This window comes from Diachasma alloeum, unplaced genomic scaffold (genome assembly GCF_001412515.2).
Source record: "Diachasma alloeum isolate Michigan unplaced genomic scaffold, Dall2.0 Dall_scaffold_00206, whole genome shotgun sequence".
NCBI classification, from domain to species: domain Eukaryota; kingdom Metazoa; phylum Arthropoda; class Insecta; order Hymenoptera; family Braconidae; genus Diachasma; species Diachasma alloeum.
In genome coordinates, this window is record NW_021680371.1 from 15,098 (window position 1) to 40,541 (window position 25,444).

General features: G+C 38.7%; 1 protein-coding gene across 1 annotated transcript in view; it reads right to left on the minus strand.

Moving 5' to 3' along the window:
* Positions 1-437: 437 nt before the first annotated feature.
* The window catches only part of LOC107036124 (amyloid-beta-like protein), a gene marked incomplete at its 3' end in the record, with an annotated part of 135,271 nt that continues 110,264 nt past the window's right edge, over positions 438-25,444 (minus strand). The window contains exons 7-12 of the mRNA XM_015253865.1: positions 14,820-15,063; positions 14,515-14,728; positions 1,136-1,318; positions 978-1,049; positions 709-899; positions 438-598 (exon numbers count right to left, since the gene is read on the minus strand). Coding sequence (XP_015109351.1) covers positions 438-598; positions 709-899; positions 978-1,049; positions 1,136-1,318; positions 14,515-14,728; positions 14,820-15,063 — 1,065 coding nt within the window. The remainder of the gene's footprint in view (positions 599-708; positions 900-977; positions 1,050-1,135; positions 1,319-14,514; positions 14,729-14,819; positions 15,064-25,444) is intronic.

Consider the following 25,444-nt stretch of genomic DNA (forward strand, 5'->3'; position numbering starts at 1 on the left):
GTCCCTTGTGTCCCCTATTTAGACACAATCTAACCCTTGTGACCCTTATTCTGACCCTCGTGGCCCTTATTTCGACCTTGTGGCCCGCATTCCGACCCTCATTCTGACCCTTATAACCCTTATTCTGACACTTGTGACCCTTATACTGACCCTCATGATCCTTCTTCTAACCCTCCTGACCCTTAGTTTGATCCTTGTGACTCTTAATTTTGGGGTCTTAATTGTGAGTATCAAATTTTCATCACCAGAAGTCGATTTGGATTTCTATAATATAAATAGATTATATAGATTTTTTGTTTCAATTTTGAGGTCGTCTTTCCATGATATTTATGATAAATGGTTTTTTGGCTATAACTTAAGGTTCTTAAATTTGTTCTCTACTCATTTTTTATGGGAATGGAGGAAGAAGTGGAACTAAATAAGTATCCTATCCCTACCTTGCTGTTTACTGGCCACATCTGCCTGATATTTATCCAGAATAGCCGCTTCAGCTTCACGGGTCATCGCAAGTAAGAGTCCAGGTGTCTCGTCCTTGCTCCTGAGGGCCAGTACATAATCATCCATCAGCTGGCCAATTTTTGCACTCAATTCCGGATACCTAAGTGTGAAAAAAAATAAATAAAATTGAAAAAGAAAATAAAAGACAAAAATGATTTCCCTATGGATGGATGTGAAAGGCGTGAACTATGAAAAAGATAAATTTAGTACCGTTCTAGCATGAGTAGACTCTGATTCGTAATTCTATCGATTTCTGCTAGGTGTTCCAGAGTCGCTGGCTTCTCACGTTGAGCCTGCTCAAGACTGCTGTCCAGCAAATGTTTATAGTGAGCGATGGTATGATGTCTGTCTTTGTGGAGAGCGCGCAAAAGTTTCTGCAGGCATTTTTGAATTCGATGCATCTAGAATAAAGGAATTCGACTTTCAGTTTTTCTGATAAATTTCCGTTTTGATACCAAATTTAAATATCAAATATTTACGTTTGGTGGTGTTTCATTCAATGCAGCAGTGTAGCAAGACATTGCCTCTTCATTCCTTTGCTTAACAGCTTCCTACGAAAGTAAGGGATAAAAAGACAAGAACATTAAATGGGAAATGATAGTCCATTTCGGATCTTTGTCGAAGGAAATATACATACTTGAACTCGTTGCTGATGCATTGCACTGAGCTGATGTTTCTCAGCTGCACCACTCGCTTCGAGTGCTGCGACAGTCTCTTGGAATCGTGCCGTCATCCATCGTTTAAATGCGTCGGCAGCAACTGGATCTCTTGCTCTTATATCTTGGTACCTCTCCTCAAGATCACTCCAGTCCTTCATCACCTGAAAACGTTAGAGCACACAGATTTCGATAATGATGATAATGTCATTTCACGTAAGTCTATTTCAAGTTTGAGATAACATCCTTGAAGTAGAGAATCATTTAAATAAATAAACAATAACAGCAAATAATAGTTTCATGATTTTATCGACCGTGATATGTATTTATGTCCCTTTCCATATATACGCTATCCGAGCTTTTACATACATATTGGCAGTTTCATGGGCCGACTTCCTCTCCAATCGTGTCGCATTGTACTCCAGGAGCTGTACCCCACGTACAGACTCTCCTGGTGACCAAGGGAAATCATGGATAACCTTGGTCGACACAGGCGTCCATCGACCGAGCTTCCTACGGAGAAGTTTCCTAACACTTCTCCGATGATTCTCGGTGTCTAGACTTCCGTTCGACGGTTTTCAAAAGATTAAAAATTCCAATCGCTCCATCGTCGCCGGTTCGACCGTGGTATGTATAGATTTGATGAATTTATTAGTGGTCAAGAGCAACTGCCCGGACTACAGAAGGTCGTGGCTTCGAATCTCACTCGATTGATCCGATGAGCTCTCAATTTTTTTAATTTGTGCATTGACTAATTAAAAACATAGTGGAGCTATAAATCTCATCTCCGAAACCACTGGGAATGAATGGATTGCGTCCCTCTCTTAGTTTAAAGATCGCATTCGATGGGATTCAAATAGCAGCATGAAGGAGCAATGTACCTCGAACATCTGAGGAATCACGAATGACCGCAAAGCCGAATAAATTCATCAAATCAATAAGCGCAAATTTGTATTAAAAACGGTCCACTGCAGTGGTCAGTTGAGTCCATAATTGAAAATAGGAAGTTCCTCCAGTTGAGATCACCACTCACCCACTGATTGAAGGAAATTAGGAGAGAATCATCCAAGGCTGTTTATCGGGGAAGCGCTTATTAACGGGGAGATGCATGGGGCTAAGAATTACAAGATGGCAGAGGTAAGGCGTTTGAAAATACAAATAATCAAGACATATGTGAAGAGGGAGGAAGAAGGAGGTGATGATAATGGGTCGGGATCCGAACAGAGAAACGAGGAGGGATGGAAGAGGGCCCACGAAAGGAAGACAAAGAAGCTAGCCAGTGTGCACGGAGAAAAGTGAATGGTAGGGGTTACTTTTATATGGTAAAGGTTACCATAAATTATGGTAAAAGGGTTTCTAAGTCAATCTCAATAGTCATTTTTACTATGTTCAACAGTAAAGCCTATTACGTTGTATAGTAATCAATACTATTCGAACATGGTAGGCATTAGTATACAATATAGCAACGACAACCATTATTATAGGAGAGATTACCATGTGGATGGTAATACTATTACCATCCACAGTACTATTTACTAGTATACATGGTATTCCCGATATTGTAGAAAATACTAAAAATAGCCATCAAGGCACAATTAAAATTGAATTACCGGTTACCCATCAACAAGTCTTTACCACCACCTTTTCTCCCTGATCCAGCTCTTAATAAGAGATTAGAATCAGATCCAAATTATCGTCATTTTCTGCCAGTTCTCCCGTCCAATCAATCTGGAGATATTACAATAGTAAGCTCTCTCAATTATTTGGGACATGATATCAGGGAAAACGTAATATTGATGATGCCGACCGAGGCTGGTCTATCCTCAATGATATTTGATCAATATCGTAATCCTAGAGCCAAATAATCAAGTTATTCTTGTTACTCAACAATTACAAGAATACTCCTTTGAAAGACATTTCCAATCCTATGAAATTGATATAAATGATAAGAGGTGGTCGACATTGAGATTTCGACAAATGAAATTTTGTATCCTATCGTATATAGCTACCTCCGGGAATGGAAAGCAATACGTTCCGAAACGTTGGGTCTAAATTCTCACGCAAAGTTTTTGAGTTTAATTACTCACATTTGAATTTTTAAATAATTTTTATAGCACCGTAATGCCAAAAATTCTTCCAATGATTAGGTAAAATTTGGGGCAAAAAATCCCACTATTCTGTAGATATGTATATTCTGATATTAAAATACTGATGTAAATATGTTATTGTTAAATATGATCCTTCCGATATTCGACATGATTAATCTAGGTATATTGATGATTATTAATAGGAAAGAATCCAACATTATAAGAAAATACTCTGTAATTATTGAAACAGCGTCGAAACCAAATACGTTAAATATAAATATATATCACCGACGGCGGTGGCTGTGTGGTTGAAGTGTGGGATTGGCATGCGGGAGACCCGGGTTCGATTCTCGGCTGGGGGGGCCAAAATTTGTAACACTCTAAATCTCACGGTTTCATTGCCGAGCGGGAGTCTCGCAAGAGACGACTGTACCTGGGCAGGTTTTTCCCTCAAATGAGGTTTTTCCTTGTCCTTCGGCAAATGCGGTACAGGGGGTTGGGGGGTGCAAAGGGATCAAATCGTAAAGACCCGAAAGGGTATACGAAAAGAAAAAAATTTATAAATATATATCCCACTTGAAATTTCTATCTCATTATACTCATCATTATCATGATATAGTTTAGTGATCATTATCTTTTATATTCGTGACATTTTATGACTTTTTCACGTTTTACCATATAATATAAGTCATGTTACCATAGTGCATGGTAATCTCTCCTATAAACTATGGTAAACTTTCCCAAACGACTATGGGTCCCTTTACCATAATTAATAGTACACTCTACCCTGTAACATGGTAGAGGGTACTATTCAATATAGTAATTTCTCCTATCTTCATAGGCTCCATTCCCATCGAGAGACTTACCATGGCCCATAGTATGTAATACCATACCCCATAGGAATCATTACCATAGCATAGTAATGCTTCCTAAATTTTAGGAATACATACAAGTCGTAAATTTGACATGGGATTCTTTCCCATGGCTCTTCTCTCCCTGTGGCAGAAGGCTAATCAAGGTCTCAGGAGACAAGGGGGTTTTCTGGGCTCAGGGACAAGTGCGAATTGGATGAGAAAGCGAAGCCCATGTATGATGAGAAGATAGTCCATCACTATCGGAGATAGCATAAGACTACATCGTGAGGAAGACTCGAAGGAAAGTGTGACTATTTCTCCATCAGTTGTGTCCATAAAAGAGGCAGTAGAGGGAAAGGAGGGCGAGAAGAGACTGGACCAAAAGATGGGGAAGTAAAGATTAGGGGAAGGAGATTGTGGAGACGATTTTTCTGTCTTTAACGAGGTCATCAAAAAGGAAAGAGACAGGTTCGTGAAAATACTTATAATGGGGAAAGAGGACAGACACGGGTACAGAAGGGAAAAGCAAGAGTACAGCAAGATGTACACGGAGAGAAATATTCAATAAAAATTACGTATCTTTTCCATAATTCCGGAGCGCAATCTAGTTGTAGGAAATTTTACGAAACTGTGACGTAATTTTTACCTAAAATCACGGAATTTTTTCAGCGTGTTCCGTAATCTTTACCTGAATCTCCTGTGAAAAAGTACGATACCGTTACTTAAATTTTCTGAGTCCATTCCGTAATCGGTGAGCGAACTATGAGTTCGGTAATTTTTACTCAACATTTCTCTCCGTGTATCCAAAGGAAACACAGAATTCGAATAGGAAATGAAAGAGGGAGGGGATAGAAGAACGTGGTACGTAGGGGCTACAAATAGGGAGAGGGAGATGAAGGAAACTATAAATGAGGAGATTAGCTTGGCAAATTGGACGGAGAATTCCATGGAACTATTTGGGGGGTACAGAATCAATAGAGGTGGGGAAGGGTGAAGAAGTGATGAAAATCTGGGAAAGAGTGGCTTGTCAATAGAAGTGATAAGGCGGTTACATGGAACTGAAGCATTGAGGAACTAAAATTAGAACAGGACAAATGAAAAAGGTGTTGTGGGATTTGGAACAGCGTATAAAGAGAAGATTATGTTGGGAGACAGATTGGAAAGATCGATCGATAGTAATGAAAGGGGATTGAGCGGAGGGGATGATGCACCAAGTGCGAAAAGTTATGTTTTCCCAGCTCAAGACCGACCAGCAATTAGACTCGGTTAACCGTTCGGCCCTGATATGTGTGCCACGCCTAATGTTCGGTGCTAGTTTGGCCAACTGAGTTCGGCTCGGATGAAATACGTTACCCATTTAACACGTCCCGGTCGAGTCATCATTACCGTATCTTGGTCAAATCATCGAAACCAAATAAAATCCTAAGAAAACTAATTGTTTATTTATCGTCCTTTATTGATAATGCAATGCTCACTTTCAGAATAGGTCCAACAAATTTTTACTGAGGGGATTATCACTCCGGAAAAGAGTGTACACTACGTTTCGAGATGTCAAAATTTCAAAGATTTCTGGTGTTTTTTTAGGACTTCAAGGGATTTCAAGGAAATTCATTCACTCATAGGATTTCAGAAGATTTGAATCGTTTGAATCGAGTAAAATGCTCGTTGACATTGAACGATTCAAGCAATAAATCGTCGGATAAGTCTGACGCTGGAGTGACTGATAGAGATGTTGAAAATGTTATGAAGAATGATATAGTTTAACTGGGACAGTGGTGTTGTATTATGTGTGTAGGAAAGAGAAAGAAACAAAAAAATTGCAGGTGGCTGTATCTTCGATACAGCTGTAATTGTACGTGGATACGTCCATGGTCTTTCCTTCTTTCTCAAATTTCCTAGAAATTCCTTGCATTCCTTTGAATTTTCTGAAAACACCTTGAATTTTTCCGAAATTTCAAGAAACTTCTTGAATTACCTCGAAATGTCTAGAATTGTCTAGAATTCCGATAGATGGTGCTGCGCGTAAGAATCGTTTTCCAAAATGATCCCCCATATTGAAACCATAGACCCCATATTGAAACCATATCCACGTCAATATCTAGACTGATCTTACCACTGCACCAGACATTTACACTCTTTATTTTATATGATGCTAACCCTTTGATTGCCAACTTAGGATGGACGGCGAAGCGTGCAGATCCGCCTTTTATAGGAAATTTTGAATCTAGAAATTTCTGCACTGGAAATTTTTATGACTAACAACCTGGCGGTATCTTATCGATCGATCGACGGTTGGTAATGCATCGACAGTCAGAGCACCGCCGATAGATAGCGCGGCTGCATAAGCATTTTTTTTACACGAATGACCCCTCAAAACGAAACCGTAGACGTATCCACGTCAAAAATTATTATCGGAAGACTTTTGGCTTTCTCATATACTGTTGGTAAAGGAAAACAATTGCAATACTCAATGTGAAGTGCACCAATGCAATGTTAGACGAAAAATTCTAAAGGTATTATGTATTGTAACGTGTTATTTTATTTCGACCGTTCAACGGTGAAATTTACCATCCAGACGAGAAGTCATCACTGCGAAGCGAGAGTCAAAAGGGTTTATTTGGGGTTCTGACTAATGCTTTGGTTTTTTATTTTTTTTGTTATTGTATCGAGCCACATATAGGGACTTCGGCAGCCTCGGACGTCAGGTCTCCAGGGAGCTGGGAAGGGGGAAACTCCCGAAAGTCGTTATGTGGTAAAAGAGCTGCTTTTATATTTGGATCGAGTTCCCGCGTTGGAGGAATAGCTCGAGTGCAGTTCACCGGCGGCGCCACTTGTCGGCGGTGACGGGACGAAGGCGGTTATCGGCCGAGATTTGCGAGGCCATTTTTTGATCTCCTCGCCTAACCGGGAGTGATGGTTTAGGCAGTGCGAGAGAAATTATCGGACTGACGTTAGACGTCCGGTAATGATACGAAATAAAGGGAAAAGGAATTGGATATTTATTCCCTATTTTGGTGACGTTGTCACACAGCTGAGTGTTTATTGGAGAATAAGTCTGGTTTGGTTGGGTTACAACCAATCCGAGCGGCTCATGGAACGGCCCTGGCCAATGGGGTTCGATTGGCGGGAAGTGTCCCGAACGCATGGGAGAAGCGTGGGTTTTAGCCTCACTTCTCGTTTGGGTGGCGAACGAGCTGTTGTTCTGTGGAGAACCTCTTGCTGTCGGAGCAATTCATCTTGTTGTGGACACCAGCGTTGACTGGATTTGGATTATTTGGAGAATCTTTCGCCCTGGCTCCTGGACTAGACTCGTTGGAGATTGTGGTGAGCGGAAGAAGAATTCCAGAAATACCATTTTGTATATCGTTTTGTATCTGTTTTATATCGACAACGATTAGAATTCGCTCATTAGCTTGTGCAATTTTTGACGACGCTTATCGTCGGGCGAAGTGACGCCATTAGAGTCTTTTGATTTTCGGGGCGAGTTCTTATCGTCTGTTCGGCAGAGGTTAGCTCTTTTGTATAATTTAATTTGGACGTATGATTTTGATATTATATTGTGATTTGAGATGTTCGATTTTCTCGGGAATTCAGTGGTTTCTCTGAACGGATTTTGACTCTCGTTTCAACGGTTTGTTTGCCGATCGGATGAGGAATCGGTAGAACAAATCCTTTCGAATAATGTATTTAGTTTTGAACTAATTTTGAGAACTACATTGATATTCGAAATTTTCGGTAATTACTTTTGTTTTCGATATTTGAAGTTGTCGTATCATTTCGTCATTGCATCGGCAGTTGAAATTGTAGCGTCTTGTCAACGCTCGAGTGATTCGTATCTGACCTTGATTGCGGTCACCTTTTGTATTGTCTGTTCCGAGGCAATTTCAGTTGCCGCTGTCGATGTCAGTCACCTCTTCGATTTGGGATATTTTGACAGTATATTCTATCGGAAAATTAACTTCCCATTCAGTGATATTATTTGACTTTATTTCCGCTAGTCATTTCTACAGTTTGACTTTATTCATGATTTTGTAATTTTGACTGAACTTATTCTTTTGACTGACTAGTATTTTATTATTTTGACTAATCATTGGTTAGGGATTTTCTAGTGTATCGAGTCTTTAGCTTTTGTTGAATATTTGTGTTATTAATTTTCTGAGGGGTGATTCGAAGTGAAATGAACAAGGGGGTTTATTGAATAAATTATTTATTCCCCGGATTATTGAATTTTTTATATAATTTGTTAGATAAGAAAACCAAGTCATTTCGGAAACTTCAGAACAACCATTTGTATCGAGAATCCAGCCGCCACCGCGGTTGTCTGAGCTGTCGGGGGTTGTTCTTTTGTCTCGAATAATTGTCGATTTAATTTGTTGTTTTAATTGCACGGTTCACCCGTGCTGGCGCCCAACTTTATTTTCGTTGTTTGGTCGCTGAGGGCTGCGTATCTTTCACCGTCCGCAGAGGTAAGAAAATACGTCACAGTATCTATGTTCTCCATAGAACGAGATTGAGAACAACCAGGTTGTAGTGAGTTCAGAGAAACCGTGTTGGTGTTATCTTCCGATTTTTTTTACTTGAAATATTTCGCCTATGGCTGGTTTCGAATCCTGGACCACCGATTACTACTTCTATACCTTAACCAACTAGGCTACTGCACAATTCATACATTGTCAAATTCGTAGTGGGTACATAAATTACGAGGGTCTGCATATGCATCTTTATACCACTTGTTATGACGTTTCAACAGTTTGATATCAGCTCTGCCATACGGCCGAAATGATAAAAAAGTATTTTACGATTTACTTATCCATAATTTACGACAGAACGTCATTTTTTACGTTTGAAATAACTTTCTTTTTCGTTTGAAACCATGATTCATTTTAAGGATATCAGGTTCAAAAAAGTAATTTGATCGAAAATACGGAAAAAATCATCGTAATTTACGAATACGAAATTGAAAATTATGTTTACGTAATCGGGATTTATGGCCATTTTTAGTAAAATTTGCACTTCAACTTTAAGCGTAAAAGACCGAGACAAGTATTTTGAAAATAAAAATTGAAATTCGTCAAGTAGTTCAGGAGATATTTACGGAAATGTATCTACATAAAAGCTTGAATAACACAAGAACCGCTTGACCGATTGCGCCCACCCACAATACGAACCTTTTATGTTATGAGAGCTAGAAGTGTACAAAATTTCAACTCGCTATCTCTATTTTTTATTGACTTATCGTGTAAACAAGATTTTTGATGATAAAATAGAAAAATGGCGATATCGTAAAATTTCATCCGAACAAATGTAGATATTTCGATTGATCTAGATAGGGCCTATTGAGAGGAGTATTTTGAAAAAAAACATTGAAATCTGTGCAGTAGATTTTGAGATATTGAGGAACAATTAAATCTAAAGAAGTTGTTATATCTCAGGAACTACTGGACCGATCGAGCTGAAACGGCGCACCAAAGTGAAGTTTAATCATAGCTACCATGAGCCAAAATTTCAGATTTTTATCGACAAATTTCACCGTATTTATGTGGAATTGTCTAAAAATTAATCATCAAAATGTCGAATTTTCACCTCCGTAAATTTAGCGAAATCGAGTGATTTGGCAGCCATTTTGAAAACACCTAAATTATGTGCTATTTATGTACTTTTTTTTTGGTATCCAAAAATTTTTTGCTATGCTGGGGTAGTGGAAAATGAGGAGGGAAGCGTCGAAACCCATTAAACGCCATAACGGGAATTTTGGTTGGGCGGAGTAGTCCAAAGATGCATGGAAAATTATGTGCTCATCAATATTCGTAAGCACAAATGATTTTTATTGCCAATAGCAACGTGTTGAATTATTTGTTATCAATGAATCTTCTTGTTCTCCTATGTCTACTGAATCGGATTTATAAATGCCTCGAGATTAATGTGCCCATCAATATTAGTTAACAAAAATGATTTTTATGGCAAAAATAGTTGTGTTGTATTTTTTATCAAAGACAGACAGAGTCACATGACTTAGGCCCACAGACTAGACTGTGGGCCTAATTTTGGGATACCAAAAAAAAGCACATAAATAGCACATAATTTAAGTGTTTTCAAAATGGCCGCCAAATCACTCAATTTCGCTAAATTTACGGAGGTCGAATTTTCCAGCACATATATACAGACATGACCTNCATCAATATTAACCAACAAAAATGATGTTTATGGAAAAAATAGTTGTGTTGTTTTTTTTATCAAAGACAGACCGAGTCACATGACTTAGGCTCACAGACGAGACTCAGCTCACGCAGTATGTCTATTGACTTGGACTTATCAATAACTGGAGATTTATGTGCTCATCAATATTAACCGACCAAAATGATTTGTACGGGAAAAATAGTTGTGTTGTATTTTTTATCAAAGACAGACCGAGTCACATGACTTAGGCTCACAGACGAGACTCAGCTCACGCAGTATGTCTATTGACTTGGACTTAAAAATGACGGGAGATTTATGTGCTCATCAATATTAGCCAACAACAGTGATTTTTAAATAAAAAATCATGGTCTTGTATTTTTTATCAAAAACAGACCGAGTCACATGACATTGGCCCTCAGACTAGACACAGCGCATAAATTATGTCTATTGACTTGGACTTAAAAATGACGGGAGATTTATGTGCTCATCAATATTAGCCAATGAAAATGATTTGTATGGAAAAAATAGGGGTGTTGTATTTTTTATCAAGGACAGACCAAGTCACATGACACAGCTCCCGTATTATGTCTATTAACTTGGACTTATAAATGACTAGAGATTTATGTGCTCATCAATATTAACCAACAAAAATGATTTGTATGGAAAAAATAGGGGTGTTGTATTTGTTATCAAGGACAGACCAAGTCACATGACACAGCTCCCGTATTATGTCTATTAACTTGGACTTATAAATGACTAGAGATTTATGTGCTCATCAATATTAACCAACAAAAATGATTTTTATGGAAAAAATAGTTGTGTTGTATTTTTTATCAAAGACAGACAGAGTCACATGACTTAGGCCCACAGACTAGACTGTGGGCCTAATTTTGGGATACCAAAAAAAAGCACATAAATAGCACATAATTTAAGTGTTTTCAAAATGGCCGCCAAATCACTCAATTTCGCTAAATTTACGGAGGTCGAATTTTCCAGCACATATATACAGACATGACCTAAAAACATCGTTTTTTCACGTTTCATAACATTCTAGCCCATTTGCCATCAAAATTAGAAAATCGAAAAATCGGTCAAATACAAGGCTTCCATTCGGAAGCAAAATAACTTCTTTAACGTAAGTTACGTTTAGGTTTTTCTGTATTTATGGCGCTCTCAACGGAAAATGAGGCATGCAGAGGGTTAGTTATGAGGTCTCGAAGAACATTCAGAAAATCCTGCCGATGAATGTGGGTAAGTTGACAGTGATGGTGTTTAGCGGCACGTGAAAAAAGAAACTTGTGGAAATGGGAATGTGTGAGGAGGAAACATAAAGGAAGACCGGAGAGAAACGGAATAACACAACGCTGAGTGGAGAGAGCAGATTGAGAGGATTGAAAGAAGGAGGATTAAAATAAATAATGGAATTAACATCAAATGATGATGGATGATACTAATGCATGCTGATGTAATTCTGAGGTTCGCAGAGAGAAGAGAGGGAGAGAATTGTGGAGTAGGGTAGTGTGGTTTCCATTAGGAAGAATAGGGGTCAAAAAGAATCTGGAATAGTGAAAAACGGAAGAAATGCAGAGAATTTCTGAATACTGGAGAAGTCCAATTTGAAGGATATGGTCAATCAGAGTATATATGGAAAAAAGCACATAAAATATGGGATGGAGAGAGAAGAGGTGACAGGTGGTGAAATGGGAAGAGGGCGGTCTGGAAAATGGCAGAGGGAAGAACGGAACAAAGATGACTCCAGGATTTGGCATGGATATAGGAAATAATGGAAGGTCCTGCGTAAGAGCAAGCATTCTGTGAGGGTGAGACAGAAAGAGAAAATTGAAATACTAAATCAAGCCGGGAGCTCAAGCGAAGCCGTCAGCGAAGATTCTTGCTCTCATTGCAATCGTAAATCATTATCAGTCAATGACATGCGCAGGCATTGCGTAGAAGGATTAAGGGTATAGGTTAAGGGTATAAGAGAGTAAAATATGAAGTGGGCGTGGCCCATTATGGGTTGAACCAATAACTTACCGACCAATTCTCTTCTATTTATTTATTTTCCTTGCCATATATACCCTATTCGAGTTTTTATATTTTTTGCGGTTTCACGTACAGATTCTCCTGGTGACCAAGGAAACCATCGAAAACCTCGGTCGACACGGGCGTCCATCGACCGAGCTTCATCGGAAAATGGTGTCCTAACACTTCTCCGATGATGCTCGGTGTCTAGACTTCCTTTCAATGGTTTCCGAAAGATTCAAAATTTCAATTGCCCCAAAGCCAGACTCGAACCGACTCCTTACGGGTCCCGCCGTTCAGCCGAGCGATTTAACCACTTCGGCCACCGTCACCGGTTCCAATTTTCTTCTATTTGGATTTATTAGAAAAAAATCACGAACTTTGAAAGTTTCATCTAAAGAATTCAGAAACGGCTGAGATGATTTCGATTAAACTTTAATCAAACTCGAGTCATATCGAAATCGCTGGGTTGTAACAGACGTAATTCAATCCGATCGTTGTTATAGAAAAAATAGTAGAATTAAAAAATAGTATATTACGTTACCAGTGTGAAAAAGGGGGAATGTTAATACGAGTGGGGTAATGTTTTTAGGGAGAGTCGTAGGTCACGCGCAGCCGAGCGATAGACGAGACGAGACAAGCCGAGGGGGCACGAGTCGAGCCGAAGGCTCGACTTGTCTCGTCGAGTCTAGCGCGAGGCTGCGCGTGTCCTACGACTCTCCATAAAAATATTAACATACGAGTTTAACGTTCCCCCTTTTCCCCACGTGCAACGTTTACTATTTTTTGAAATAAGTGTTTGGAAAAGTCATCCTATTGTGGGATTGAAGTTTTGACTAACATGGAGGATGACGAGGGAATGCTTCATGAAATCCGAGTGGCGACCGACTAACGCGTAATGGCTGCCGTATGGCTGATGTAATTCAGTCAAGACGAGTATGGTTGAACTGAGGAGATTGTGGTCCTCAAATTTACCCCTACTTTTCCCAATCCCCACAACAATCATTGTCTCCCACCTCTGACACTCAGGGCTACAATCTCCTCAGTCCAACAGTAGACCGATGTTTTCAGCGGCGCACATAGTTACAGGAATAACGACACTGGATTGGTCGAAAACGTACCGACTGTGTCATCTTTCAAACGGTGACATAGAAGTAAACCCTAAACTTGTAACTGTAAAGTCAGCAGTTGTAAACGAAAAGTGAACCCCGTAAACGAAAAGTAAATCCCGTAAGCGAAAAGTGAATCCCATAAACGAAAAGTTACTTTTCGTTTACAACTTTAAAAGTGACGAAAAGTGCCACTTTTCGCACAAAAATCTGTAAACGAAAAGGGACTTTTCCAAGCACGTGTTTCAAAATAGTATATTTCGTTACGATTGCGGAAAAGAGTTTTTTGGCTCGTCGGAGGTTTATAGCACGAGCCGAAGGCGAGTGATATTCGCGACCGCAACATCGTTGTGAAAGCCCACTGCCCTAAACTAACTACTCTTGGGGGCTAACCAATGAAATCACTGGGAGCGAACCAATGATAGGGGTCAACCAATGAGATCATTGGGTTCCTCTTAATCTTATTGGTTGGCTCCGGAGAGTAGTTCGTTCAGAGACCACTTGATGGCTCTTACATCTACGTTGCGATCGCGAATAATCCCATGAGCCAAAAAACACTTTTCCCACGAGTATCGACCGATATTTTTCATCACAATGTGTGAAAAGGGGACGTTTTAGGCACGCGAAGCGTGCCTAAAAAGTTACTTTTTCGCACAGCGTGATGAAAATATATTTTTTCAACGTTTTTCCGGTATTTTTCGTGAATAACTCAAAAACTGCTGAGACGATCGTTGTCATAATCTAATCCAGTCTAAATTTCATTAAAATATATCGACGGAAAAACAGAATCGAATTGCATCGTTTGTTTAAGAGAAATTGCAGCACTAAAATTTCCACATACATACACACAAAAGTGGTTTTAAAATTCATAAAACGCGAAGTTCATAAAACGTTACAACAATAAAACGTTAATAAAGTGAGAAATACATATGCTAAAAAGGGAATTCTTGGATCGCTGTAGGGGATTAATAAAGATGTTTGCATTCAAGGCCATATTCATAGTGGCTGGAGACCTTCGGGTCGTAGCTGGATCCGCGAGCTATCCCTTGTAAATATATACTTAATGAATCAGTAATACCAAATGATCATTAATACTGAGGGAATCAATTACCTTGGTGACTTTCTCTTTGTGTACTTCCTCAAGTCTCATCTGGGCTTGTTTATAGCTCTGATGTTCGGATCGTGGATCAAAGTGTGTTAGATATGGATCCGGTGTCCCCTGCGGCTGAGTCGGTTGCTGTGTACTCGAGCTAACTGGTACTGGCATGGCTGTAAGTTCTTGTTTACTTTTCTCTGTGGTTGGAACAATTGTTGATGGCTTACTCCTGTAAGGAAATATAATATTGTCTTTGCTCATCTTGAAAAAGTTGAAAAGAACAGAAGATTCAGATTTCTAGTAAGAGAAAAGAAACAAACCCAACTGTTGTCGTATCGTAATCATCAAGATAAGCATCGTCTCGATCATCCTCGTAGGCTTGATCACTTAACACATCCTCAAGATCTCCGTCCGAGTTATCATCATCACTGTCAGCATCGCTGTCATTCTCGCTATCAGCATCCGAATCATCTTCATCATCCAAATCATCATCGTTTTCATCCAAATCATCGTCGACATCCTTTGGAACAGGTAAATCAATCGGCTTCTTGGGCTTCGCATTCTCTGAATAAAATGAAATTTTCAGGAAATTATTACAAAATTACTGATCATTGTCTTTAATTGGATGCGAAGACGAGTGAATAATCGCTTGAAATCCCTTTTAGATGTAGTTTCTGTTTTTTTGCTTCCGAATGGAAGCTTTGTAATCGTGATTTTTTTTTATTTCTTCATTTTGGGTGGAAATGCCTAAAAATATCATGAAACGTGAAGAAATGATATTTTTAAAAATGTCTGTGTATGTGTAGATATGTGTGCACACATGTGTGTCGTGTGTCCAGAACTGTCCCCATAACTCGAGAATTATTGAGGCAAAGATGTTGAAATTCTGTCTACTAATTGGTACTACTGAGGCTCAAATTGGTGCAAAATTTCACCCTAAGCAATGTAGTTTTATTCCCGTTTTTTCTTTTTTTCACTGAAATTGTTTGTTCGCAAAATTACTAAAAAAATAATCGAGATAGAAACTTGAAAGCTGGTATGATTTTAGGTCTTATGGTAACAACGTTTGGGATTCTGGATGAACGAAATCGGCCAATAGTTTCGGAGATATTCAACTTTGTATGTAAAAATCTTTTGCTAAATATCTCAAAAAAATTATTCACCCAAAATTCTTGAGAAAAAAAATAACGCATTTATATTTCACATCAGAATACCTGAGAAAGCCATATAATATGAACATATGGTTTTATTTTTTGAAAATATACATTGGGATCCATTCTGAAGCCTGCTACCATTGAAATTGTTAGAAATGAAAATAGGAGAAAAAAAATACATGCACGGAGAGAAATGTTCCGTAAAAATTTCGCTCTGGGATTATAGAAAAGATACGTAATTTTTATTGATTATTCTTTCCAATCAGATTTCGACCAATCAGAGTGCAGTATTTGAGGCTACCCAACAGTTTTATTTCGGATATTTCCTCTTAGCTTTTGAATATTTCGCAGTAGCTCTTCATTTATTCGGCTCATTTCAGATAGAATCTTATATTTGACAGTCCATGGAAATCGAGTTATTCTATCAACATAATTTGTTCAAATCTTCCCCAATTCAACACCTGATGTTGTCCCCCGACTAGAATTTATGTACGGTATGCCGGATCTAGCCTCCACCGAATTCGGCGCGAGCCTCGTGTATTGTCCGGCATGCCGAATAGGGTATACCTCATGTGGTTCTCATAAGGCCCAGATAAGGCATACCCCATCTGGCCAGCCGAACCCAACTTAGATAAATCGGAAGAATATTCTTCTCATCATAGACCCCTGCCCCCCACAATTTGTTTTAGGGTCAGTCGGCCATTAGGATTGCACATTCCTCCCATGTAACCAAGATAATTGCCTTACTTTTTTTTGCTAATCCACCCTCAGCATCCGTCTATACTCATCATTATATTCGTCATTGACCTCACTTGATCCTCGAGATTCTATTTTTCAACCCTTCAGGGTGACCCTTATGATCGTTTGACCCTCGAATAGGGTGATCTCATCGCTTGTATTCCATGTTAGGACTAGTGGACACTGATAAAATCCTAGCCGATTGCCAAATGTCTACCGAACGTCTGCCGAAAGTAGGAGGGGGAGGGGGGGGGGTGAATTTATAATTGGTCATATCAAACTATTTAAATGTTAAAAAACATGATAAAAATATGCATGTGCAGGCGACAGTGGTTTATATAGACAGTACGAATTTCAAAATGCACGAATAGCGCGGTAGGCTAGTTGACTAAGGCGTAGGATTAGTAATCTGTAGGTCCCAGGTTCAAAACCAGTCATGGGTGGAATATTTTAGGTAAAAAAAATCAGTTTCTTAGCGATAAATACGTTAGGGAATCAAGAGTGATAAATAACAGATGATCAATTTTGATAGCATATAATTTTCTTTTATTTTACATTATTATTAAGAATGATCGTGGATAGTCGAATCATTCATGTGTACATATATATGAAATTATTGAACCGGTGTCATTTAAAAATTTTCGGGATAATTTTGAGGGTGGCGATTGAATGAGCAATAATTGATAATAAATTACTAATAAGATGAATAATAATTTTAATTGGCCCCCACGACTCGGCTTGGATACGGCAACCACGATCCGGCCCGAACGTGAAACTCGCGTAACGCGCCTCATTTGGGCCAGACTCGGTTGACCACATCAGCACTGAACGTCAGGCTCGGCATGCCGCATCAAGACCGAAGGGTTTGCCGAGTCAAATTTCTAGTCGGGCCACTGCACTCGGCTTGACCAAAATCCGATTGGGAAAATTAATCCGACAAATACCCCTTGAGATTTAAAATTAATCGGGTATTTCCTTCAAGCTCCCTTGCAAACAAACCATCATGTCAAGTTTGCAGAAAAATCCCTCGCGCAAGCGCTCGGGATTTTTTAACCTGCAGAACTTGACACTCTCATTTGTTTGCAATGAAGCTATCGGAAAATACCCGATAATTTTGAAGTTCTTGGGGTATTACTACTGAATATTTCTCTCTATGTGGAGAGTAGCAGTCATAGGTAATCCGGCAAGTGGCTTCTGTCGCGTTGCTTGTTTCAACTCCCTCCCCCCTTTTTTTTCAACATATATATTCCTATACAGATGTCGGCCCAGATCATAGTTAATTTGAAACCTCTTCTCCTCATCTAGTTGTTGTCTTTTTGCGACATCTCTGTCTATTAATTTGTCAACGTGAGCAAGTCTATCTGTACGGTTGGGGCGAACTTTCGCCGTTTAAGCCTAGTTGGTCACCATACGAGAACCTGCGACTTTGGTCGACTCCGCAGGGATTAACCGCCGTGTTATTTAGACTCGAGCGTTGGCGAATTCACTCTACACTGCTGTCCGGTTACATTTACCGAGTTTCCGACAGCGTCGCACAACTGGCAATTTCAATGAACATGGGCAAAAATTGTCGCTGTGTTCAAGTTTGAGTAAGCTTAAATTAAAAAAAAAACAATGATTTGGTAAATATGCAAAATTAAAGACTCCACCACACATTTTTCGATAAATATCAAACGAAAAACTATTTTAACAAGCGCATGCGAGAGACGACGTGGGAACGTTGACCAAGTAAGACGTGTTTACAAACGCTCCGGCTCGGAGTCAACTTGAAATAATTCTAAGAGTCTATAGACTGGAAAGTTATCCATTATAAAATCAGATAATTCAGTGCATAAATTTGAACAATTATTGTCGAACCCCCTTTTCGCAGAAAAGGGGGTTAGCTCACGCAAATAAGTGCAAAACTCTCTCGGGTTACTTCTGACCACAGGGGTAAAGCGTAGAGACCACCATGGATCCATCCACTACAAACAACTCTTCTAGACCCAGTTACTCTCAGATTATTGAAGAATCGAATCTACCGAAGAAAGAACACTCTGTCGTACTTGATGCCATCCCTGGAATCAGAGCCAACGAGTATCCTCTGGCACTTAGTAAACTCTGGAAACAGAGTAAAATTGTTCAATCCTCAAAAATTTTGAATCAGCGAATTCTGATTGCATTAAACAACGGTTAACCAGCGGATAAATTAGCAGAGGAAGAAATGAAGTTGACTATCCGACCATGAGATTCCAATAAGAGCATACACTTCAAGTAATAAGAGACTCATACTCTCCAATGTCTTCGCGTGGATACCGAACAGAGTCTTGGAGGATAAGTTAAGAGAGATTGGAATAACACTGAAGTCAGCGATTACACTAATTAGAGCTGGGATCTCTGATTCTGAATTAGCTAACGTGAATAGTGATCGTAGGCAAGTCTACATCCCTGTGGATCAAGTCAAGAATGTTCCCCCAAAGTATCGAATTCATCATGAAAATGACACTCATTGGATCTTTCCCTCCACGGATGCAATCAAGTGTTTTATCTGTCATAAACCAGGACATCGAGCGAGGGATTGCCCAACCGACACAGTACCTGCAAACACACAGTTGGTTGAGGAGGACGACTTTGAGGACGACGAAATCATTGAAGAAAGGCCGATCGATAACCAGAACGACAACAATCTCGATCCTGACAGACGATCACAACACGGCGTGAGTACAGGTGACGGTATTGTCCTCTCACCGCCGGATAATCTACAAAACATACTCACTCAGCCCCAACAACGTCAACAAAAGCAAAAGGAGAGACTAATCGACAAAGATACAACATACCATAAACGTATTAGGTCACCAACTCAATCTCCTACCAGTCCAGTCCCCCCACGAAAAATTCTCGTAGTCAATACACAAGATGAACATGACAACACTTTGGAAGGGAGAAACAAAACAGCTGAGACGACCACAATGTCGACAGATACACTGAGAGACAACATCAATCTACAAATGGCACCATTCCAGACAGTTTACAAGCAAGATAAGTCGAGTTTTCCCATTAAGTATGAGAACTTGAAAATTTTCCTCTACAGAACACATGGTCAATTTGAACCAATGTCAATAGCATTAAGCGTTACCAGTGATATATCGGGCCTTGTCAATATGTTAAAGTCAGTCACTCAAGTAATAACTGATAGAAGTCTGAAGAGTCACATTCTTAGAATTTCCAAAAAGCTAAATAATGAAGATCGTATGTCTTCATCTTTGAGTGATATTACTGGTATATAAGGAACTATAAATTAATAACAAAAATATAAAAAAAACTAATTTAATGGCCACTCAGAATAACAGCTCTTGTAATGCTGATTACATTAAAGAGAACTTAAGTATTTTGTATTGGAATTATCGTAGCATACAATTGAGAATGAATGAATTACTTGCTGTTTCTCGGAATGTGGATGTTATTGTGTGCGTGGAAACACACATACGAGAAAACTCAACATTCCAGCCTCGATTTCCAGGTTTTAAAATCATTAGAGAAGACAGGAAACATTCAACAGGAGGTGGTGTTCTGATTGCCATTCGAAATAGGTTTTCCTATAAGAGAATTAAAACACATAAAGTTTCTGAAGACCTAATCGAAACCGTGGGAATAAATATTACCAATACTAAACCTATGTTAAGTCTCATTGGAATGTACAAACCCCCAGATAGTAATATATCACACGACACATGGAATCAAATATTATCATTTACGGATGTACTAGAAAATTTAATTATTATGGGGGACTTCAACTCCTGGCACACTGCTTGGAATTGTCGTTCCAACACCACCAATGGTACTCGATTTTTTGACGCTATCACTCGACACGATTTCTTCCTACATAATACTGATACGATTACACGGATAGGTAATCAGAGTGAATCAAATATTGACTTGATACTTACCTCAGTACCACTATCTGATAAAATTAATATACAAGTCGAGGAGGAAACCTGGGGCTCTGACCATTTCCAATTGATCATTGAAATAAATATGGAAAAGCGAATTTACCACAAGAAATCACTTGAATTAAATTCTGCTAAAACAAATTGGGACCTAATCATTAAGGAACTTCAATCCACGTACTATTACTTTCTGTATTCCCAATATGAAGACTTATCCGCGAATGGTAAATATTCATTTTTTGTTGATCATATCTCTTTAATAATTAAAAAGTTCACCCCAAGAAAAAGGATTGTCCCCCCGAATATCCATAGAAACCCGATACCCTGGTGGGATGAGGAATATGATAGGTCCAAGAGACTGAGACAAGCCGCATTCAAAAAATGGCGTCACTCAAGAGCTGAGATTGACTTAGAGAACTATAAAAAGAGAGAAAAGGAAACTGGAAAACTCATTGGTGCAAAAAGAAAGAATAATTTTATTGAATTTTCTGAATCGATTGATATAAGAAAAAACATGTCCTATGTTTGGAAATCAAGTAGGATTTTAAAAAATGCTTGGGTGAACAATGATTCACTAAATAAACAAAGTCATCTCCAATTTCAATCGAAAATTCCAGAAGCTCTTGATACCCTGAGCCTCCCTTAGTGCCCTTCAAATCCAGAACATATATCAGAGTGCCAAGACAATGAAATCTTTAATTGTACGTTCAACTTTGTGGAATTTAATCAGGCTCTGCGAACGCGAAATAAGAAATCCTCACCCGGCATAGATGGTATAAATTATGACGTGATAGATAGATTACCAGTACAATATAAATTGATTTTGGTGGACATCTATAATCTCATGTATACAAACTCTGATTTCCCTGCAGATTGGACATCCCAATACATCCATTTCATACCCAAGTCAAATGGGCTTGACGTCAGACCTATTGCTCTCACATCGTGTTTGGGTAAATTGTTCGAAACAATGGTAAAAAACCGCTTACAATGGTGGATTGAATATAATAATATACTTCCAAATAGTCAAAATGGCTTCAGGAAAGGTAGATCGACTCAAGACAATTTAACCAATATAGTTTTATGCACGGACTATAATTTGACGAGGAACCGAGAGACTTTGGCGGTTTTTTTAGATGTCAAGTCTGCCTTCGATAATGTCGACTCAACCCTTATGGCGGAAAAACTCGCCAGCATAGGATGCCCCATTAACATGACTAGATTTAGTCAGTTTCTTACGTACGAGAGGGAAATAGTATCTGAATATAACACAGTTCCCAGGAAGGTATACAGGGGAGTTCCGCAGGGGGGAGTACTATTCCCACTGCTCTACACCCTTTATGCATCAGAAATAACCAATGGAATCCACACTGATGTTCAGGACTCGCAGTTTGCCGATGACTTACCATTGTATATCAGTGACACTTCTCTCTCCAGTAGCATTAGAATTATTGAGGAATCTATCGAAATTGTAAACAAGAACTTGAAAGGGCTTGGTTTGTCTCTTACACCTCACAAAACCGTCCTCATACATTTTCACAAAAGACGCATCCCTCCTAGAGATACTTCAATTACAATTGGAGAATGTACGATTAAGAGCAGCTCTCAGGTTCGATTTCTAGGGATAATTCTAGATGAAAAACTCAATTTCAAAGCACAATACGATCGAGTCTTGACACTGGCTTTAAAGTCCATGAACATCATAAAATTGATTCGTGGGATGTGGTGGGGGTCCGATCCCCAAACACTTATGATGCTTTACAAGGCTTTCACAAGAGCTATCATCGAACATGGTTTATTTATATACATCCCTTACAGAAAGACACAATTGGAGAAATTAGAAAAATTATAATACGCAGCTATTCGCATAGCCCTAGGTTATCGAAATTCCACCCCAATCGCAATATTGCTAGCCGAAAGTAAACTCCCAACAATTTACTCACGTGCAACTTTTTTATGTAAAAATTACCTGATAAAAATTATGTCTCATTCAGATACCCAGGTTTCTAGACTAATCGATGAATTATATATTAGATCTAACAATAATATAAAGACCAGACCCAGACTTTTAAAAGAATGTATAACGGATATAAAACCTTTGTTATGTAGATTAAACATTGACCATTTTAATATCTATAAGAAAAACTACTGCATTCTAATTGATGATTGTTCCTTAGACGAAGAGAAAGGACGAATTGCTAGAACGGTTGCGACAAGTGGAGGGAATCCTAATGTCATAATTGACGGCCAGCATGAGGGTTACACTCGTATATATACAGATGGTAGTAAACAAAAGGGAGAAATAGAATCAGTCGGTATTGCTTGTAGATGTCCTGATCTTGACATTAATATTAAAATTGGTATTGATAAAAAAGCGTCAATATTCACGGCAGAGTGTAGCCCTATTTGAGGCTGTCAAAATAGCCGTAGAGACCCGAAATTGTGACTTTCTCATTCTCTCCGACTCCCTCAGTGTACTCAAGTATTTATCATCGCCCATATTAAATATTAAAACAAGCACTTATATTCTCCACGCTAAGGAATTACTGTATAATAAAACTAATGACATTAAATTCCAATGGGTCCCGTCTCACCGGGGTATCGTCGGTAATGAGGAAGCAGACCGTTTAGCTAACGAAGCGGCGAATTTAGAGTCAAACCCAGACTACAAATTACCATTCACTTATTTTAGGGAAGGTTTCAAAACCGAATTATTCAAAATAACAGAACAGAAGATAGACCAACTCAGTGTTGATAAGGGAATTGAATATTTTCAATGGTATCACAAAAAATGTAGAAAACCGCGGTTTCAAATGTTGAAATGTTCTAAATTACCACGAAAAACAATTACGTGGATCAATCGAGATAGGTCGAACCACTCCAGCTTAGCAGGTTCACTCAGTAGAATTGGCCTTACTGCGACTGGTGAATGTGGATGTGGGTGTCCTGAGGAGGACCTAAATCATCTATTGTGGCAATGTCCACTATATGATAATGAAAGAATTGAGTTAAACCGTAAATTGGAACTAAAAAAAGTGTTTCCACCATATGATGTTAGGGTGTTCCTCAGCACACTCAATATTGAAGTAATTAAGGATATCGATTTATTCCTAAAAAAAATTAAGATTAATGTATGACATACTCACCCATATTAACTAGTCATAGAGCAGATAAGTGCATGTAACAAGTTGTAATTTGAAATTTTATAGCAGAGTAACCCAAATGGTTTAAAATGCTTAAATAAAAAAAAAAAAAAAACAAGCGGATGCCGGTTTTATAGCTGAAAAGAATGTCGGAGTCTTTATGCATATTTACCGAGAAAACGTCCAGAAACGTCTGATACAGGATGGAAGAAAAATACAGATGATATGATGGAACATTTGTTCGTTGGGGGCAGTTCGGTCCCAAAAAAGGATCCCACATTGCGGGTACCGCCGATGACACAGAATTTCTTATTCCCGGCCGGTACCCATAGGATATAATATATTGTGGTGGGGAATATCACTCAAACCTGGACTCGAAAGGGCAAGCTCTCGGATAGTCGGTGGACACGCTATTATTAAGCTAGGAATTCATTTTCCAAACGGATACAATTTCATTATTGTCATCCAAACAATGAAATAGCCGTTTGTGAGTTTTCTCAATGTGATTAATCAACACCGTTGCTTGACGTTGTAACAAACCAGAATACTTGTGACCTTAGAGTAATTCTAGATCAAAGCAATCTTTTTCTCTGATTTTTGCACTATTATTTATAATTTTTTTTATCATTATTTTACATCGCTTCGATCCGGTTAGGGTATACTGCGATGATGATCAAGACTTGAAATGGTTGGATCGCACCATTCTACCCGGCCGGGATTTGAACTCGGAACCTTTTGCATGTGAGGCGACGAACTTTGCACTACTATTGGTTCTGAATGAAACTTTGTAATGGACGGATTTTGTGATTTTCTAATTTTATTTGGAAACGACTTACAATGTCATGAAACGTCGAAACATGATGATTTTAGAAAATGTCTGTATATACTTCCGTATGTATCTACAAAATTCTGGAAAATTTTTCACAAATTTTCAGAAAAAAGGGCTGAAGTGATGATAGAAAAATTTAGTCCATAATTGGTTTTGTTTGGGATACTTCTGTCCCAAATTTGAGCTCAGCCGTTTCATTTGTTTTGCAGATACAGCGGTTACCCAAAATTTTTCTTTTCTGAATATGTCGAAAAATATTTCACCAAATGAACTGTTTTTGATGGCAAAATATTCCTTATGATAATATCTATCGAATCGGACCATAGTATACCTGACTAACTAGGATGAGGAAAAATTGAGATAGAAAGTTGAAATTTGGTAGGATTCTAACCCTTACGATATTGTAGGCTGGGATTTCAGATGGGCGAAATCGGATGAGTAGTTTTGGAGATTTTCAACTTTTTGTTTAAAACTATATTGTCAAATATGTCAAAAATTAAATCATCCGATTTCAATTTTTTCCCATTGACATTTATTGGACCTATGGAGTTATTCCTCTTCTTTTTTTATCTGTAAGTTCCTTTGACCTTTCATTACGTGAGCGAAGTTCGCGATGAAACCCTGAAATGTTAGGGACTAGTTAGTAACATGTGTTACACTCCAGTATAGAATTTCAGATTGATCGATTCAATACGTTTTAGAACAGAGCAAGTTATGTTAAAAACTTTTTTCTCAAAAATGGCATATACTTCAATCATTCATTTTCACATGGTAATGACTTCAAAGGTCACATAACGTAATATTATATTATTGTTTTCAAAAAGCATTGTATTTTAATTCCTTCGCACATGATGATGAGAAATAAAGGTAGCAAACTGAAATTTGCTTTCAATTGAAACCATACGCAACCAATAGGGCGTCTTTGGAGAGTGAGTGAGATATTAGAAAAGCGCGGCCACTTAAAGGTTAAAGGTTGGCGTTCTGGATGGGCGCAGTCGGCCGAGCGTTTTCGGAGATACACCCAAAAGAAAGCACTTATTTAACTCGACGTCGATTTCATTCTAGTCCTTCGGCTTGATTCAAGTCGATACATCGGTGAGTTATACGACCTGTCCTAAAACGGATCTGACGTATGTGATGGTAGTTCGGGGGGGG